Source organism: Zonotrichia leucophrys, chromosome 17, assembly GCF_028769735.1.
Source record: "Zonotrichia leucophrys gambelii isolate GWCS_2022_RI chromosome 17, RI_Zleu_2.0, whole genome shotgun sequence".
Taxonomy (NCBI): domain Eukaryota; kingdom Metazoa; phylum Chordata; class Aves; order Passeriformes; family Passerellidae; genus Zonotrichia; species Zonotrichia leucophrys.
In genome coordinates this window covers 10,860,669-10,880,603 of record NC_088186.1, presented here as the reverse complement: position 1 = coordinate 10,880,603, position 19,935 = coordinate 10,860,669, and the positions used below count along the sequence as shown (strand labels likewise).

The following is a 19,935-nucleotide window of genomic DNA, read 5'->3' as shown; positions in this document are numbered from 1 at the left end:
TGAGCAGAGCCTGGGAGGCTGCAGGCACAGCCCCTGGCATCCGCCTCTCCCAGCACAAACTGCCAGCAGCACTCCGTGAGGCTGAGCTCCCACAGCCAAAGATGGGGATGGAAGAAGAGAGCAAATTGATGGCAGGTCTGAGCCAGAAGTAACAAATTCCTGTCTATCCAAGCTCTCCCTCCAGCAGGGACCCTGACCCTCAGACTTGACGGGACATACAATGGTGTGTGCACATCTTCCTTACTGCAAAGGGTAACCAATTACCAATGCAATTAATGAGAAAACTAAGTTATGTCAAATAGCAGAAAGAGTTGTCTAACACAGTAATAAAACTCCTGTGTTCTGAACTGGGGAGAACTTCCAGAAAAAAATTGCTAGAAAAATTTTCAACCTGGACTAGAATTCTAAGAATGCTGATATTCAGATGTGGACAGGAAACCTCAAAGATCCAATAATCTTTATGGCATGCAATTTGGCATTGATTCACATGTTTTGCTTTATTTGTGACTCAGCATTCTTCTCCAACAGCAGTAAGAAAATAAATGGAAAGCAAATCATGCTGAATGAAAACTCACCCGTGGGCTGATCACTTGAGTAATTGTCCTGACTCATCTTCCCAAAGGCGGCACCAGATCAAGATGCTGAGGTTGGAGGTCTAAACTCAGAGATGCAGCCCAAGCTCTTGTTTCTGGAAAGAAAATGTAGAGTTACTGTCAAACTGTAGGAACTTCACCCTGTGTGAGAAAGATAATATCTTGTGTGCAGTCTGTTGTCCTTGAATTTAGCAGGAGAGTGGAGAACCTACATGCATGTACAACCTGGTGTAGGAGCCATAGGACACGTGCTACAAGATCAGAGAATGCAATGGGAAACTGAATTGAGTCAACCAAGAAGCCCTGGAAAGTGGCATCTGAGAGCCCATGGAAGGCAAAACAACATGGAGTTAAAAACACAGCTAGGTTCCTGGAATAAGCTGAGTTCCAGATTTGAACTGCACAAACAGGAGTTTGGCTCTTTACTTGAGTAGCCAAACAAAACTCCTGCACAGGGTGAAGAGCTGGACTTGATGACCCTGAGGTCCTTTCCAACTCAGCCAATTCTATGATTCTGTGCAAACCCCAGACCTACCTAACCCCAATCTGGACTAACAGGCCATGTGGAAGTGTGTTTTTGCCACAGCTACACAGCTCCTCCTCTTTGTTTGCTTGCCCTTCCACTCATCATCACATCTTGACTGTGGTAGAGTTGGGAACAGAACCCCTGTCTCCCAAATCCCAGCCCAGTGCCTGAACCACCACATCCTTCCTGCTGAATCACACTGCAGGATTGTTTACCAGGAAGGAAATTCCCCCTCGAGAGCACTCACTCTGAGTGTGCTGGTGGAACACAAATGCTTAGAAAAACACAAACAGAGAGGCAATAACAACAAGTGATTGAAGTCCCTGTGCTGGCTGGAGGCACAGCAGCACCTTGGGTTTGTTGTGGAGCAGTGGAAGCGAGGCCCCAGGGAGCAGGACACAACACAGAACAAGGAGTGCATCCAGGTGGCTCCCAGGAACAGCCTCCTGCTCTCCACAGATGATCTGTGACTCTGCAAGTCTCTTCCCCACGTTTACGAGGGGTATGTCACTCAGGGCCATTCAAAAGGTTTGGATTCTCAGCAGACAGTGGGAAGTCACCTTTGGGAGCAAACCTGCCAAGTGCAAGCAGCTGTGGATATGATCCAGAGGGTCTGAATTAACCTCAACATGTTGTGCAAGCAAAGGGCCCTCACTTTCTTTAAGGTCTTTAGCTCCAAAAAAAAAAAAAAAATCAAACCAAAAAACCACAACGTGTGTATGAGGGGAAGATACCAAAAATGGAACAAATATGTTTTAGCCTAAACACACTTTGCCCCATTGGTCTCCTAGAAAACAAAAAGGGCTGTAATTCATCCATGATCTATCAAAAAACACAAACCCACTGAAATGGCAGATTCATGGTCCAGGACTCTGAAGAATTTGGCTCTGCTCAGCAGTTGGACAAAGGGGAAGAATTTCCCCATTCACAAGCAGTGGCTTTCAGGTTGTGTCCCACAGGACCCCACCACAGTAACCAACAAACACAGGCTTGGGCAGACGGCAGAGCTGGGACTGAATCTCCAGGACACCCCTTTCAAATATCACAGCCTGGGAATCCCAGCAGGACCTGAGCACTCCTGGGGGACAGGGAACCAAAGCTTCCCTCTCAGCAGCATCCTGGGGTCACACCCAGATCTAGAGCAGCTCTAACAAGCCCCAAGATGGGGCTTCTACTACAGCAGAAGTTTCTCACCAGAAGACACTTTGAGGCACTTCAATTCCTTTGAACAGTAAAAAAAGTCACAATTTCTCCTCAGGGCTTCTTTTGACCTTGACATGATCTGAAATCCCTCAAGCCTCGCTCTTTGACATCATATGAGAGTAATTCAGGAATTAACATGAAATGTAATTCCATTGTTCTCCATTCGAATGGCTAATCTCTCATTCCTTGCCTGCTATTTCTGGGGTCAGGATCCAGTCTGTAGCTTTTTCCATTAGGTCTAAATCAAGTGTGTCCAGAGGGAGAAGATAACTGCACATGCTCAGTCCTGCAGGATGGGGCAGTGATCAGTGTGCAGGGGTGGGTGATGGCCCACAAGAAGGCAATTGCTGCCATGAGTGTCTCCTGCTTGGTTCAAACAATTCCCTGTATGGAAACCCAGCATGGACCAGCCAAAGGAAAAGGCCAAAGGAAAAGGCAAAGAGCTGCCAAGCTGCTTCTCCAAGGACTGCTGCCTTTTCTCCAGAGCAGGTGTGGTCACTGCTGAGCTCTTGATTGTGATGTCGAGCTCATGGCTGGTGCCATGCAATACTTGGTTTGTATTGCAGCCAGGAGAGATAAGGGTGCACACAGTCAGTCTGGTAACACCAAGGATGGATGGATGATGGATGGATGGATGGATGGATGGATGATGGATGGATGGATGGATGGATGGATGGATGGATGGGTGGATGGATGGATGGATGGATGGATGATGGATGGATGGATGGATGGTGGATGGATGGATGGATGGATGGTGGATGGATGGATGGATGATGGATGGGTGGATGGATGGAGGATGGATGGATGGATGGATGGATGGATGGATGGATGGATGGATGGATGGATGGATGGATGATGGATGGGTGGATGGATGATGGAGGATGGATGGATGGATGGATGATGGATGGATGATGGATGGATGGATGGATGGACGGATGGATGGATGGGTGGATGGATGGGCGGATGGATGGAGGATGGATGGATGGATGGATGATGGATGGGTGGATGGATGATGGATGGATGATGGATGGGTGGATGGATGGATGGATGGATGGATGGACAGTGTTTGACACCTGCCCTGCTTGCAAGTGCCGCAGGGGCAAAGCAACCTGCAGGTGGATGGAGACAGTGTGAACAGAGCTCCCATTCTGCTTTCTCAGTAACAGCTGAAGCCACAGCCACTGCCAGACAGGGAACTGGGGGGCCACTGGTTTCTTTCTGAGTGATTTCAGTTCAAGCAGGGCCATTGCTGGGCTGGAGTGAACAAGGTGCTCTTGACCATGCTGGGAAAAGCAGGAGGTCTCTTTCCTGATAGTCTGTTAACTTCCATAGGATCAGCACTGGGTTGGTATCTCAAGCTCTGCTTGAGCTGGTGCTTCCCTTAATGCTCAAAAATGTGGTGAAGTGACTATATAAAAAATCTTATCTCTTCTCAGAAAATGTCCCCACAAAAAAAGGTTTCTATTCTGCCTGGGTATGGGAAATATTTGAAAATGTGAAGTGAGAGTCACTTTAATCGTTAGAAACAAGAAAACAAACACTGCAAAGCAGTACTTATTTGTAGGTGTCTTCATATGGGGATTTTGAAGCCTATTTCACATTTTTACAAGCTTCCTTTTATTGCCTTGGTGTCACAGAACATACAGGCATACACAGCTAAAAAAGATAGCACAGAATGTCCTGAGCTGGAGGGGCCCACCAGGATCCCCCAGCCCAGCCCCTGTCCCTGCCCAGCCCCCCCAGCAGCCCCAGCCTGGGCACCCCTGGCAGCGCTGCCCAAAGGCTCCTGGAGCTCTGGCAGCCTCGGGGCCGTGCCCATTCCCTGGGCAGCCTGGGCAGTGCCAGCACTCTCTGGGGGCAGAGCCTTGCCCTGAGCTCCAGCCTGAGCTGCCCTGGCCCAGCCCCAGCCGTGCCCTGGCTGCTGTCCCTGTCTCAGAGCAGAGATGGGAGCTGTCCCTCAGAGGAAGCTGCACATTGCCCTGAAGTTTCCACTGTCATGGACCTCTCCCCAGAAAAAACACGAGTTAGGAGATGGGTGAAGGAGCTGTAGTTCTAGGAGTGCCTGCAAAAGCATCCTCTGAAGATCATGGGTGCCTTTTCATTGGCTTTTACAGACTTTGGATTCTGTACTCAAACCCAGTTTAGCTTCAATTTAGCTCCCATCAGCTACAAACCCAGCATTCATCCTTCACAAACTTCACACAAGCTTCATTCTTCACAATGTCCCAGCAAAGCTGCACCATTCAAAATCTCTGCTTAAATCCTGGCATCTCAGGCTGCAGTGCGTCACAAATGACCTGCCTCCCAAGCCCTTTCACAAGCTGTGTCTGTAGCATATGTTCTTTCACAGTGGGCAGAAGTGATGAAGAGGCTGCAGCCTCTCTGCACCTCAGGCTGAAATGCAAATTGCAGCTCCACCTAATTTTACAGACTTCCCATTATCACATAAATCTTTAACTACTCAGAAATGGAAACTTCACTTTGCTGTGATGATATAGAACAAAAAAACACTGACACAAGGAAAAAATAAAAAAGAAAATTCAAACCAGGCAGTGTTCAGCCAGTGCCTGCCTTGACTCTGGGCCTGTGTGAAGAACCCCAGGCTGTGTTCCCTCCCCTCCAGGGCCCTGAAACCAGCAGGGGTCCACAAATTCCTACCTGGAGAGGGCTGCTCAGGACCACCAGGACCACTGGCACTGCAGAAGCAAAGGGGCCAGGACATGACTCTGCCTCCTGTATAAATTTATTCAATTGGAGCTTATTCTAAGGAGATCACTTCACTTGAATGGAATTTTTATTAAATGATTATTGACTTTTGATAATTTATGGGAGTAATTTAATAATTTCCCACTATTCGTGCCATAATAAGATGCATTGGAAGTGCTGAAGTTTCAGAGCAGAACACTCATGGCAGAAGCCAGCAGAGCCACACTGCTCCAGAGAACACCCTCTGCCTCATTAGCTCGGACATTAAAACTGGAAAGCAGCTGACAAAACATCAACAGATGTCTGTCAAAGTCTGTTGGATTTTCAAGGCTGTCCCCTCAGCATGGTGAAGCCCACCAGCTTGACAGGAATGATTTTTTATGGAATTCCTGTCCAAGTTCCTAACATCAATAAGCAAATTGTTGTGACCCCAGGGCATAAGTATAACCTGAACTCCAGGAGGAAGCCCCGGATACCAAAGAATGTATCTCCCTGCATGCCTGCAGAGTTCCACGACCCAGAACTCCCTGCTCATTTCACTCTTCTCACCCATCAATCACCTCCAGCCACTGGGAAAGCGAACCCTGGACACGACCAGCACACCTGGAGTGGCTCCGGGCAGCGCTGCCAGGACGGTGCTGCCGCGGGGGTGGCTCAGCCCAGGTGCCGCAGCCCTGGACGCTCGGTGAGCTCGGGCTCAGGTGCGCTCCCCGTGCATTCCCCGCAGCATTCCCCGTGTGCTCCCCGGGCATTCTCCATGTGCTCCCCGTGCATTCCCCGTGCGCTCCCGGTGCATTCCCCATGCATTCCCCGCAGCATTCCCCGTGTGCTCCCCGTGCATTCCCCGTGCGCTCCCCTTGCGCTCCCCGTGCGCTGCCCGGTGCATTCCCCATGCGCGCCCTGTGTGCTCCCCGCAGCACTCCCCGTGCGCTCCCGGTGCGCTCCCCGTGCATTCTCCATGTGCTCCCCGTGCATTCCCGCGCGTCCTCGTGTGCTCCCCGTGCGCTCCCCGTGCGCTGCCCGGTGCATTCCCCATGCGCTCCCTGTGCGCTGCCCGGGGCATTCCCATGCATTCCCCGGTGCATTCTCCATGTGCTCCCCGTGCATTCCCCGTGCGCTCCCCGTGCATTCCCCGTGCGCTCCCCGTGCGCTCCCGGTGCGCTCCCCGTGCGCGGAGCAGCCGCGGGGCTCTGGCACCCTCTGCTGACAAACCCGGTCGGGCCTGGGCTCCCTTTGCTGCATTAATAGCTCGGAGCTTGGCAGGTTTTATCTGTCTGCTCAGATATTTCTGTAAAATTACACTGATCACAGCAGGCCCCTCTGCCCCGGGTTTGCTCGGGGAGCCGCACACTGCCCATACAGGGACATGCCCTCCTCTCCTGTCTCCGGGCTCACCTAAACCCCTGGGTTGCCTAAAACCTCTGGGATTTATTGTCCTTTCTATCTCCCAGCACTACCCAGTTTCCTGCAGGCAGCATCGATGCTCTCCCTTATTTCTGAAAGTTTTGTACCTGGGAGGGGACCCCTCATCCACCTGAGGGAATCATCCCTGGAAGGGAACACACCTGCCAGTCCCACCCTCCTGATGCACGATTCCCTCAGCAGTCTGCACCCCACCCGTGTCACACAGCAGCTGTGACCCCTCCCTGTCCCTGAGCACGACACAGGAGCTGTGCCTGCCAGGGGGGCTCTGGGCCACCCCCTCCACCAGGGCAGCCTGGCACCGAGGAAGGACAGGGAGGTGACCACACACACCTTGGTCATGTGCCTGACGTGTCCAACCCCCAGTGTGTCACACAGAGACCCCAAGGCACTGGCTGTGACCAGGGACACCCACCCTGCTGAACCCAGGCACAGCACCCTGACCCTGCTGTGCTGCACGGGAGAGCTCCCAGGGAAAAATGAACACCAAGAACAGAAATTTCTGTGTATGGGCAACAGTGAAACAGCCGCCTGATAGTTGGGGATATGTTAACTTCAGAGATTGATTATTGTCTGCATTTTTCTGATTCTTGCTGCTTCTGTAGGGAAGGCTGTGAGGAGGTGACAGCACACCCTGGGTAAGGCACGGAGAGCTCAGGTGCTGAACAGACTGGCACTTTCTAGAACTGTTTCAAACACATGCAGGCCATACTTAGCTGTCAAAGGGTCTGCACTTCAGGAGAAAGAATCTCAAAGGATCATTTCACCTTCAAACCAGGACCTTAAACAAAAAACCAAAATACCCAAGGAATAACTTTGGAAATAGACAATTCAGGATTTCCACCAGAATCAATGTGTAAACAAAAATTCTCAGCAAATAGAAAAATAGCTCAGTTGAAGACACTTCACAAATTTCATTCCAAAGTTTGGCTACTACTGAAAACCACTATAATATAGAAAAATTTGAAAAACTTTAAAATGTCAGGGGATTAAATAATCAGGGTGATTGTAATAGTAACATGTAAATCCTTCTTTTGAGGAGATCCAGCAGAGTTACTTTAAATGCTGACAACTCAGTCTCTCTTGAGCTCTCTCACATTAGAAGAGCTTACTTGGCTTGCTTTTTTCCCGTCCTAGAACAGCTTTGTTAACGCTGTGAGCACAACTCCTCTGAGGACTCAATGTAGGACTTCAGCACTTCCCAAATAGAGCCAGGGTTGCGTCAGTGTGAGTTCTTCAGACACTTTGACTGCTCCCAGGACTTGGATTTCAAGTTTAGGCAGCAGTGTTAAGCCAGTATTACCAACATCTGTCCAGAGCTCTCTCATGGAGTGTTTGAATGTTCCCTCCTGGATGGCTGAGGAAGCTTTATTATCCCTCATAAGCATATTCAGGTTTTATTTTTCTAAGCATGAAGTATCATCCGGAGTCTGACACTTCTAAAGGCTTGGCTGGACGGGCTCTGGCCGCAGTGGCCATGGCAGCTGCAGCCCTCGTGTCACCAGATGTTTGTCCCACCTTGCCCTGCCACGAGAGCACAGCTGGCTGGGGCTCAGCTCGCAGCTCTGCCACATGAATGAGAGCAGTGGCTGAAAGGGTTTGTACAAAACCAGGGGGCTCTGGGCTGGCACACAGCAAGGTACGAGTGTCCGAGTGCAGCTGCTGGGCAGGGTCAGAGCGGTGACAGGGACACGGGCTGAGCTCCCCTCTGCACGAATCCCACACCTTGGGGGTGTCCCCAGGGATCACCCACACACACTCTGCACTCACATCCCCACTGCACAGGTTGGGTAAATTGAAGTAAATGCAATCACCTCCTCACTGACACATGCTCCAGCAAATTCTCAGGTGAAACAGAGAGAATTTCATGAACTGTGGCATTTACAGAAGAAGGAAGGGAGGAAGGTTTGTCTTTGATTAAAGTACCTTTTTTCTACCTTCTTTTTTAGTTATTTTTATTAGTGTTGAAGCCTTCCTTCTCCCCAGGGTTTTGCTTGAATACCTCCAGATGTAGATGTAACAATAAACAAAAAGCTTTTACAGGATGAATGAGTAATTTTAGAAATCTGCTAAATTTTCTCCATCCTGGTCTGCTTCTCTCCCTCTGTGCCCTTCAAGTCACTCACAGGAGCTGAAGCTCCACTGTGTGTATTTCTCCTTGATCACTTTCACTCCAGACCATGTCTAACCATGAATCAAAGCACAATAATCCAAGGATTTCCTCTCAAATCACCATTTCCTCTGTTTTCCCTGTTACTAGCAAATCCCTCAGATCCCAACTGTCTGCAGCTCCTCATCTTCCGCCCTGGCGGGAGCTCCCGAGCAGCCGGAGCAGAGCCAGGGCCCTGCAGCCTGCACAGCTCCAGCACCCTCAGGGCCATGGGCAGCTCCTGTGCTTCCCCCACACACTGCTACCCTGCCTTGGAAACCCTCCTGAAACCAGAATTCAGACCTTCCACAAGCTATTGGTGTTTTAATTTCCAGGTTCTTGTCATGTTTAACTCAGATTTCCTTTGGAGTTTTTTCTCCCTGAGATCTGATATACAGGGTCGACAACGAGCAGCTACTTGTTTTAGTAACAACTTATTTCATTTCTGTTTGCCTTTTGCCCACATCATTGCCGGTGAGTCCTCCCCTGTCCTGCAGGGAGACTCCTCGATGTTGATGGCAGCAAGGACAGGAATGCTGGAGAGGCAGGAGCTGCAGCACCGATCAGCTGCAACATCTGCTGATGGCTGAACAGCTGCAGGAAAGAGTGGCTTTGTTTGTGGCTGAAGATCCTGACTGCTCCTTGGAATATAAACTAAGGGATGACTGATTGCTAGTCTGAAACCTTGACCAGTAGCTGTTGTTACAAGATCATGCCTTTCAATGCATGGTGGCTTTGCTTCCCTACCCTCTGGAAAGAGCTCTGTCCTGGGCAATCCCACCTGCTGGCACCTGAGGGACTGACACCCATGCACTGTCCCTTTTCCCTCCTGCTCCTCCTGAAAAAGTTTCATTTCACTGCTCATCACCAGATGACCTCATGGTCAATTAAGGCTGCTTATCAAAGTCAATTAAGTCTTTGTCAAGCACAAAGCCAGTACCTGCACCACACTCTCCTTGTACACTTCCTCACACTCACACCCACAGCAAGAGAAACAACATTCTGCTGGAAATGTTTTTAGGAATAGTGTCCAATCCCACAAGGTCAGGACAACGCCAAGTCACATTATTCACCACACATTGTGCACTGACTTCTTATCTCTTCCCAAGCTATAGCAGTATTCTCTCCACCATGCTTGATAAGAAATTGCTTTCCAAACTCTTTCATGGGTAGTTGTTCCTCACGCTTTATGTCCTGAACAAGCTTAGAGACCTTCTAAGCTCAGATCTAGAGATCTTCTCTAAGCTTATTCAGGAGGTAAAGGGCCAGGGAAGCCTGAATGCAGTGTTGATTAGCCACCAGTGGGATCAACAAGATCACCTTTGGTGGCATAAATGGCTTTTACAAGGGATGTTTGTTTGTAATCAAGTTTGTAGAAGATGATACTAAAGGAGGAAATAAGGAGAGTCTTGAAGGTGTGTCGCAGACATCTTTTCATTAAAATCCTTTTATTGGGATTTTTCCTGCTGAAGCTGAGAAGTTTCAGCAACAAAGTGTGAACAATGGTTATCAGCTGCTGTGGAATGCAACAGGTGGATCCATGATTGGTCTCCTGTAGATGTTTAGATTTACTGACCACTCATGGCAGAGCTGGCTCTCGCTCTCTGCCAAGACACAGATCTTTTGATCATTCTTTTCTTTTCTGTTCTTAGCTTAGCCAGCTTCTGAAGAAGCCTTTTCTTTCTATTTCTTTGAGTATAGTTATAATGTAGTATATATATCATAAAATAATAAATCAAGCCTTCTGATCATAGAATCAACATTCTCGTCTCTCTCTCATCCTGAAAACCCCTGTGACCACAATGGTGCAGTTTTGTTCTCCTGGCAGCACTCCTGGAAGGCCAGCACAGAGAAACCACTCCTGAAGCTCCTGGGTAGGGAGCCAGCTGTTCCCATGTGTCTGGAAGATGGGTCTCCAGCAGCCTCCTCCTCACCCTTTGCTTCTCCTCACAGTGCACAAGCAAAGGCTTCACCCTGCAGCCTCCTCCTGCCTCGCCCCCAACACTTGGGTCAGACTGGGGAACAGAGTCTCCAGTTCAAAGGCTCAGGTTAATTTTCACAAGTGTTTTGAGCAATGACATGCACAGCCACTGTGAAACATCTGCTCAGATCAGGAGATCTCAATAGCTACAGACGTCTCCACCACTGTCTTCAGAAGTTGAGAAAAATGCGGCCTTGCCCAGCTTTTGGACTGTTCCACATCCACAAACATTATTTACCTGAAAGGCATGCGTTTTCTCAGTATGATTTCTTATTAGCTGTAGTTAGAGTTGCAACAATCATGCTATAATTTTTCAGAAAGTACTACAGTTTATGCATAGTTTTAACCACCTTCTGAAAAACCTTTAAGTAGTGATGAATCGACCCATAAAATAATACAAATGTCAGAAACAACATATTATTCTCCTTTAGGCATGGGCAGGGATATCTGATTTTTGGCTGCCAAATGATTTGGCATCTGAACAGCTGGCAACAAATTCAAAGTGAAACAGCAAAACTGTGGGCAACTGCTGGCAAGATTGGGATTCCTCCCCTTTGCATTTGGACATGAAATGCTATGTCTGTTCTGGGATGCTCTAATCTAATTCACTTGTTCACAGCACAGCAAGTCAGCTCCATCAAGATAGTTTGTGTCTGCACTGCTCTGCCACAAAGCCAAGAGCACCTCTGCTGTGAAGCACAGCGAATACACAAGTCCTCACTTGATCAAAGGAACCACTGGAGAGAGATCTCACCCTGTGGTTCTCTCCTGCCTCACTCCCCACTGAAGTCTGCAGATGCCTACCAGAAACTGCAGGAGCTGAAAAGCAAACCAAGGGAGCCCTGGTGTCTCCTCAGGTATCAGCAGCCCAGCCAGCCCCACTGCTGGGGTGAGCTGGGGGACACCTGCTCCTGGTGGGCTCTGAAGGACCAGGACAGCCCGTGCTGCTGTCAGCACATCTCAGCTGTGTGAGAGATCAGCTGGGGGTCTGCCTAAGCCCCCAGCAGGCTGCATGGTGCACAGGGCCACCCAAGGATGGGATGGCAGCAGTGCTGGGTGCTCTGGATGCAGCCACAACACAAGGCTGTCCTGCTGCATCTCCTGGGCTCCCCACTGCTCACACCACATCTCTTTCATGGCCACACGCTGCCATGGAAGCCCTGACACTGTATGAACGTGAGCAGCACAGCCATGTCTCTCCTGTCTAAATTCCATGCCAGAGATGCAGCACAGAGCAGGGCAGGAAGCCCCAGAACAGCTCTCCCTGCATGATGAAGAGAGATCCCAGAAAAAGGGCAAGAAAGAGGAAAGGCACAAGCTGGAAAGATCCCGCATTGCTGCTTGTTGCTGTCCTGTGTGTTTCCTCATCTTGTTTGAGGTCACTGTGGATTCAGTGATGACCTGACTGCACCTCTGTACAAGCTTTCTCCAAGCTCTGTACAACCCTGGGCTGCTGCCATCCCTCTTCAGGGACTTGTCTCAGGCTAACAATGGAAATAAAGTGCAGGAAAATTGTTATTTAAACTCAGTTTCGGAGAGGAAATTTCTCACAGCCTGATGGCAATTAAGGAAAACATTATTTGGTGGCTGAGGAAAACACTGACTTGGTTCTCAAATAGGGCTGGATTAGGAAGAACTACAACACCCCCCACTCGGTGAAGGTAATCCTGGTTGCACAAGCACATTCCTCACTGTGCCCCTCAGCTTCTCCAAGGCCTCTGGGACACAAAGAGGAAATCAGAGGCGACATGCTGAAAACGGAAAATTGCAACCTCCTAAAAATTATTAATCACTTGAAATGGTAAAACAATACCCTTTGTCAAAGTGTGGGTGGTGAAGTTGGCACAGCTCCTGCCAAAGAGGAACTTGATCTTCACTGGTACAACAGCATGAAGCAGCATCCTGTGCTGATGAGACACTCGACCTGAATTTCTTTCAAGGTTCTTTTGCCACCTCTTTTAGCTTAAGACTGGAAAACAGGAAGAGAGAAGCCGCCTGTGGCAGCAGCCACCTGAACCAGAGACACCACAGGAGTGCAGCAAGAGGAAAGCTGCTCGTTGACAGAAATTGAAGGCTGTTGGTATTTAGCGGGAGAATGCTGTGCATCCCTCTGGGAAGCTGTAATAGGAATTTAGAACCATGGAATGGCTTAGGTTGGAAGAGACCCTAAAGCTCATCTCCTTCCAGCCCTGCCATGGGCAGGGACACCTTTCACTATCCCAGGTTGCTCCAAGCCCTATCCAGCCTGGCTTGGAACACTTCCAGAGATGGGGAGCCCACAACCTCTCTGGGCAACAACTGAGGCACCAGCCTGGGACTCCAGAAACTTCCATGAGATCTGCAAGCAGCAGGGGTCAGCTGTAAAGTCCCTGCTCAGCTCCCCTGGGGCACTCTAAGCCCCACACTGAGGGGTAAAGAATGAGCAGAAAGGGGCCCCAAGAGCAGTCTCTGTGCCCTGATAACATCTTCACAGTTCCAGCTGCAGCTCTGTTTGTACATTTCCATTAACCTGGAGAAAGGCTTATTTTATACAGATTCTTTTATTGAGAGTTGGGACACACTTGCAGCCCTGTAGGACAAAGAACTAAGCACTAAGAACACGAAGAGAACAAATCCTGGTGCCTGAGAGGGTGGAATTCAGCCCTCAGCCTCCCTCAGCTCCAGCACTGGCGCTGCTGTCCCTGCCTGGAGCAGGCAGGAGCTGACACAGGGCACAGCTCAGCACACACAGAGGGAGCTGCCAGTGACCAGGGCAGGGACTGGGAGCCACCATGGCAGTCTGTCCCCAGTGCTGGACAGATCATCTCGATGCACAACCCCCTGTGAATATAAAACACTTCCTCCAGCCCCTGTGGTCACACAGCTGATGGCACACGCTCTGACACAGCAGCACGGCTTCTGCTGGGGCCACAGAACACCACAAAGTGTGAAAAATCTCCAAGGAAAAAAAAACAACAGGAGGCTTAAACCTTAAAAAATAATACAGATACTAAGTGGCTTCTAATGTTGGCTTGAAAGTAAGATACAGCAACAAAACATTTTTAGATTGTAGATTTAATTTAAAGAATTGCATTTCTACATTATTTCTTATTACCCAGAATGTGTTGTGTTTAATTATTTGTGAGTATTGGGGTACAAAGGCAGATGCCAATTTAAACCCAAGCAAACCACTGCAAGTTCAGCAGGATGTTAAACATAAATATTTCATGGCTGAGCTGGAATATTTTCTGAAGTGCTGAATATTGATTTAAATTCTGTATGCTCCTTGCTTTTGAGGAGTTACACAGATGAGAATCAATGCTAACACCAACATTACAATGTACTAGTTAAATCCAATCTCTACTCATTACTTCTGTATTTCAAATTGGATTTTATGGTCAAATTCAGAAGCAAGGTGAAGCCAGTGTAACACTGTACCCACAGCCACTGCACACACTTGGAATTTCATTGCTTCACACCCACTTGACTATGCTTAATTCATTACCTCTTTGCACAGATTCTCATTCTGGCTCAGTTCAGAGTCTATGGAATTTAACTGGCAACGCTTGTCACAGATTAAAAATCAAGAAGAAAGGAGCAAGGCAAAAGCTGTAACAGATAAGAGGACTAGTAATTCTAGAATACAGACATGAAAAAGACATGCTTCCAAATATAACTCACATTGCCTCCCTCTTTCTGAATGCTCAGAACTAGTTCACAGGCAGCTAAATTATAATTCTGCTTCTCACATAACAGAAACTCAATTTAATATGCTCAAAGTAAGCAGCTCTGAGCCTTGGAACAGAGCTCTGGAGACCTCTGGTGCTCCTCAGGAGAAAGGAAAAGCCCAGGGCTGGCAGGGAGGACGTGCCTGCTGTACTAAAAGGCAGATGCCTTCAGAGCTCTGTATGTTCAGTCATCTCTTTATCAAACCCTTAACTAATTAAACAATCCTCTTGTCAAAGAGGACAGTCATTGTTTGTGTGACCGATGCCCTGTAAACATAATGGGATAATCTGCCTTTCTCCCTTTTCTCTGCCTCGATTCTGCAAACAGCTGGGGGATGCGCTGCCCTGCCTGGCTCATCTGGCGTTCCCCACGCAGCATCAGAAGCCAAGCTGAGGACAATGAGGCCTCAGACACTGCAACAATCCATCTGATCCTGTGCCATCCCAGAGTCCCAGCCACAACTGGGGGGGAAAGAAGGGATTCCTGGATAGAACTGACACTTCAAACTCTATTGATCTACAACGGCAAACAATGCTCCAGCAAAAGCATTTCCAGCACCCTCCTTTGACTTAGTCCTGGGGAAGAAACAATCTGCAAACACCGAAGCTTTGGTCAGATGGCACCAGGCTTGCTCTCACATCTGCACAATAGAGCAGCAAAAGCTGTTCTTCAGCTGCTGGAAGCTCAGCAAGTCCCACACTCTTCCAGCCCTGGGTACCCAAGGGAACTGCTCAGCTCACAGTAACCCGTCTGTGGATGGGTCATGACCAACAGCACTTACAGAGGGCAGCTATTTTCTCATGTGAAACCAGGACAGTGTTTCAGTGGGTTGCAAAATTCAAAAGTTTGCCCCTCTCTGTATTCCTGATGTGGGGGTTGTCTTCCCCACAGTGCACCCTGCTCATCCCTGTCAGCAGAGCTGCACAGGTCTGTCACCCCAGGGATAACCAGGACAAAAACCATCACCTGTCCGAGCCCTCATTCATCAAAGTGTCTGTTTTCTTACTTACACCACAGCAGCAGTCTCTATGGATTTTCTGCAAGGAATTCAAACTGCCCAGTACTTGAATTTTTGAATTAAAATGCAGTAACTGAAACCAAAATTAATCACTATTGCAAGGTGCAGATTTTATAGGGCTGTCATTCCCAGGAGTGAAGCAGAAAGCAGGTAGGTAGGCAGCCCTTCCCTCCCAGGCTGGGACAGTCTGTCACTCCTCTCCAGTGTGCTCTGGAGGCAAAGGCCACACAGGACTCCACTGGCCAGAACTGGTGACCATAGTGTCACTGACCTCAGGCCATTCACTCCTAAGGGTTGATTTGACTAAGAAGGGAATGTGGTGTTTCTGTGAGGAGTGGGGAGGAGGAGGAAGGGGCAATGGAAGGGAAGGCAGAATAATATGCAAATGTGAAAACCCTTCAGTGCCCATCAAATGTATGAAGTGGCTCCGAGGCTGCCAGAGCTCCAGGAGCGTCTGGACAGTGCTGTCAGGGATGCACAGGGTGGGATTGTTGGGATCTCTGCAGGGATAGCAGCTGGACTTGATGATCCCAGGGGTCCCTTCCAGCTCAGAGTTTTTGGTGATTCTAACAGAAAGCTTGACGTCCTCCACGGTGAAATCCATCCTCAACTGTATTGTTGAAATTTCTGACTGTATTGTCCAAATTCCCCAAAGCTCCATTGACTCCCCAGGAAGCACCTGACAGTGCCATTTCTGCTGAGAATGCGGAGGACAAAGGGTTTAGCACAAGGACAACTCTGATCTCCTCCTGATCAACATCCCCCTCACAGGCCAGCTCTGGGGAGAATCCCCTCCCCTGCTTCTCCACAGAATTCTTCAGACAGGGTTCAGTGGTGACCTAGAGCCCCACTGCCAGCTAAAGGCAGAGTGAAACACCCCCCACCCCATCACAGAGCCACAGGGACAGAACAGAGTGACAAACTTCATCTGGGTGCACATCCTTCTGAGGAACTCACAGCCGTGTCCAGGTGTCCCATCTTCCCTCAGCCCCACCTTGGACAACCTGCCACTTGGCTTAAAGCTCCTCCAGAGGAGACACAACAGTGCTGTGCCCTGTGCTCAGGAGGGACTGAAACCCAGGAGACAGCACGTACAATGCAAAGTCTTTCTTTTTGCACCTCATCTAGGCCACAGCAGGGGAAAAAATAATGCAAAACTGCTCTATTTTTAACCTACCACCAAGAGAGACTTTGCAGAGCTATGTTCAAATCTGAACAAGTTCCTCATCTCAATCCAAGTTAAACTCAGCAAGCGTAAAGCAAACATCCCAAATGGAATATATCAAAGCCAAAATGATGTTATCCTAGCAAAATTGCAACATTTTCCATATCTGTAACCAGAAAAAGAGTAATATCAGCCTTAAGGCTCTTTTTCTTGCTCTCTCCCTTGTTTGTTTTCTCCCTCCCCACCTCGTCACTGCAGCCAAGTTTTAAACAATATCCATGAAAATAGCAGCTTTCAATCTGTTCCTGGAGCAGCCAAGTTAATGAGGCCACGCGGCATCCCAGGGCACTCCGGAGGGAAGGGCTCCCACTGCTCGTTACTGCAGCCTGTGCTGCTCTCAAAAATGTAAAACATTTCAAACTGGCAAGCACTTCCCTCCCCTTCTCCCCCAGTCTCCAAGTAAGAGAGGGCTCAGACTTCCAAACATATATTGTGGAAAGAATGAAGCAATTCTGGAAAAAATGAAAGACCGGTTTGCCTTTCTAAATTTAAAGATTTATAAATCAATGCAAATCTTTTTCAAAAAAGAAAAAAAGTCAGAAGAACACTCCCTCGAGTTCTAGCACAGCCATCAGAGAGTTGTAGAAACAAGTACCTGTTTTTCCTGACCTACATTTGCAGGCTGGCAGGAAATCAATGTTCGTGTCAAATTACAGCAGATTTTGAACAGACTTGCATGTGCCCTCCAATCTCAGCTATTAAATCTGTTTGGGCCCAGGGAGTGAATGTTTGGTATGAAAGGTGCCACTTTCTACAGTGACACATGCTGGGTATTATGTGAATGCAGGCAGGTTGTGTTTTGGTATTAACACTAAAAATGGGAATGAATTTTCCATAGGAGTTGGTTCAACTAGAGACATTTTCCTTCCCTTGAACTGCTCTACACATTCTCTCTTATATTTACCATAACAGCCATGTGGTTAAGCAGACACAAGCACAAAAAGCCAACGTGGAGCTTTGTCTATGGAGCAGCTCCACAGGGGAGAGCTGCCTGCGTGGGCAGGGGCTGGGTAACAACAAACAGCACTGGGGGCTGAGGAGAGCCAGGACCCACAGCCAGGACAGACGAGGGACAGAGCAGCCCAAGGACAGGCTCTCACCTGCACCAGCCCTCACCCCAGCACAGGCAGCAGTCCCTGGGATTGTTGTTCTCTGAGTGAGGTTGTGCTTTACCTGCCTCACAGTGCAGCCCCTTCCTGCATCTGAAATTTCACAAGTGGTCTGGCCAATGCCAGGCAATGGAAAAGGCTGCAGAAGTGGGAAAGTAACACAGCACCACACTCAGTCTCAGAAATAAACCCAATCTTTCTCTTACAACATGAGAAATTTTTCCCACTCTAGACCACTGAAGCTACTGCAGGGAGCTGGGAAATGAGGCTGCTGCTGATCTACTTCGTGTTTGGTATTATTGCCAGGCCTTTATTCCTACAGATGCACCTTTGCCACAATAGCCCAGTGACTCATGGCCTGTCATGGAAATCAGGGTCTGCAGTGAAGATGGTAAGTTCTTCCTGCTTCTAAATGGCTTTAAAAAACACAGCAGGAAGAGAAGGCAGAGTAATCCAGATTTTCCAAATATCCAGGGAAGACTGAACCCCATGGAATGGAAAGGAATGGACATCTCAGGCAGTTACATGAACTCCCAACTCGGCATCTGCGATGATCTGGTTTAACATAAGCTTGCAAAAACTGTGTGGTGGAAACACATTGAAAGTTTCCTTTATTTTCATGCCCATTTTCAGATCTCTGTCATTTCACAATGCCCATATTTCACTAAAATTAAAATCAGTGTGTTGCAAAACACATTCAAGACAAAAGTTTCAATTAAGCCTTTAAAAAGATGCTTTTCACAATCGTAGCAGAAACTCTTTAAAACTGCATCTTCCCCAGGCCAAGTCAAACGTGCTCAAAGAGGCTGCAGATGCAAACCCCGGGAATGCAGTGGCAGCAAAATTCCCACCTCTTCACAGCCTTGCGAGTAGGAATTACTGACACTAACTAGCCTGAGCCTAAAAACCCCAGGGTACCCTGCTGAACTCCACTCACAGGCTGACATAAAGTCAAGGAGCCAGACATCCATTAGCAGCAATCTGAACAGCCCTGTGTTTTGGGGGCTGCTGGTTTCGCTTATGCTTTTTGATTTATACCTCATAACTGCAAAACTAATGAGATTCTAATGAAAAGTGGGACATTATTCATTTGGGTTCCCCCCTGGAGGTTCAGTTTATTTCCAACAAGCATGCTGCTCATTAAAACAGGAGGTGATGGTTTTAAGAAGCTGAAACATGAACCTGTTCCCAAATGTGCATGGTCTGAAATGACACAGTGGTTTCTTCTACAGCTGACAGTTTTACTGCCTTTATCTACATTATTTTCATCAGATAGGTTTTTTATATGTATATCAAGTAATGTAATTTTTTTTAATAATTATTTTTTAAAAAGTCAACCCTCTGCATATTTGCTTCTTCCCTGCCCTAAAAATCAAATGTAAATAATGACTAAACTCTAAAACTGTTTGCAATTGTTTTTTAAAAATGGAATTGTACTTAATATTGAGAAACCAAGTAGGGGCACAGATCATTAAAAATATGTATCTGTATAGTTCTTCTTACTGCAAAAGCTAATGTCACAACCTCAGCTATCAGACACTTCCAAAGTGTCCCCACAAAATACCAGCATGAGGCAAAGCGATCCCTTTGAAAATCCCTTCCTTAGTGCCACACAGGTCTGTAGCACAGAGGTGAAGTTGCTCACCTCTAAAGCTCTCTGGAATAATTGTTCTCAGCCATACACCTCCCATCTCTCACCTCTGGATGGGTCTCATGGAATTCCTGTGGAACCAAGAGTGCTCTGCATGGCTGCCTTGCATGGCTGCTGCAGCTCGGGCACTGCAGGGCTCCCATCCCTCCTACACCAGGGCCATGAGAAATGAAACACTGAACCAGAGCCTTTAAAAAAGCATTTAAATGAGGCAATGAGGTTTGGAACATGGAGCATTTGAACTGCCTGTTCATCATGGCTGAGGCACTGGGCCCACCAGGTACTGGAGGCAGGGACTCCAAATTGGCAGTGTTGGCTTTCCAGCATCCCATCAAGCCCTGACTCCTCCAGACACAAACCAGAAATGCACCAACGACAAATTAGGGAGGGACAATTTTAATAGTTCATTCATGAAAGCACATTCAGTTCCTGCCTCATGGCTGTATTGCACAAGCCAATGTAAAAGATTTTGATTCCAGAGGGAAGGTTCTCTGGAGTTTAGGCTTACCCAGTCCCTCCCCTCCAGTTTCTTCTGGTGTCTCCTAAAGAGCCAGGCTGGGAGAACTGGGGATGTTTAGCCTGGAGAAGAGAAAGCTCCATGGAGACCTCAGAGCTCCTTCCAGCACCTGAAGGGGCTCCAGGAG

The 19,935-nt window shown here is 48.2% G+C and overlaps 1 protein-coding gene across 4 annotated transcripts in view; it reads right to left on the bottom strand.

Moving 5' to 3' along the window:
* Positions 1–19,935, bottom strand: part of EXD3 (exonuclease 3'-5' domain containing 3) — a 253,697-nt gene that overhangs the window by 197,575 nt on the left and 36,187 nt on the right. For all 4 annotated transcript variants that reach the window (XM_064727600.1, XM_064727599.1, XM_064727602.1 and 1 more), the window contains one exon: positions 576–688. In XM_064727600.1, coding sequence (XP_064583670.1) covers positions 576–612 — 37 coding nt within the window. In that variant the 5' untranslated portion in view covers positions 613–688. The remainder of the gene's footprint in view (positions 1–575; positions 689–19,935) is intronic.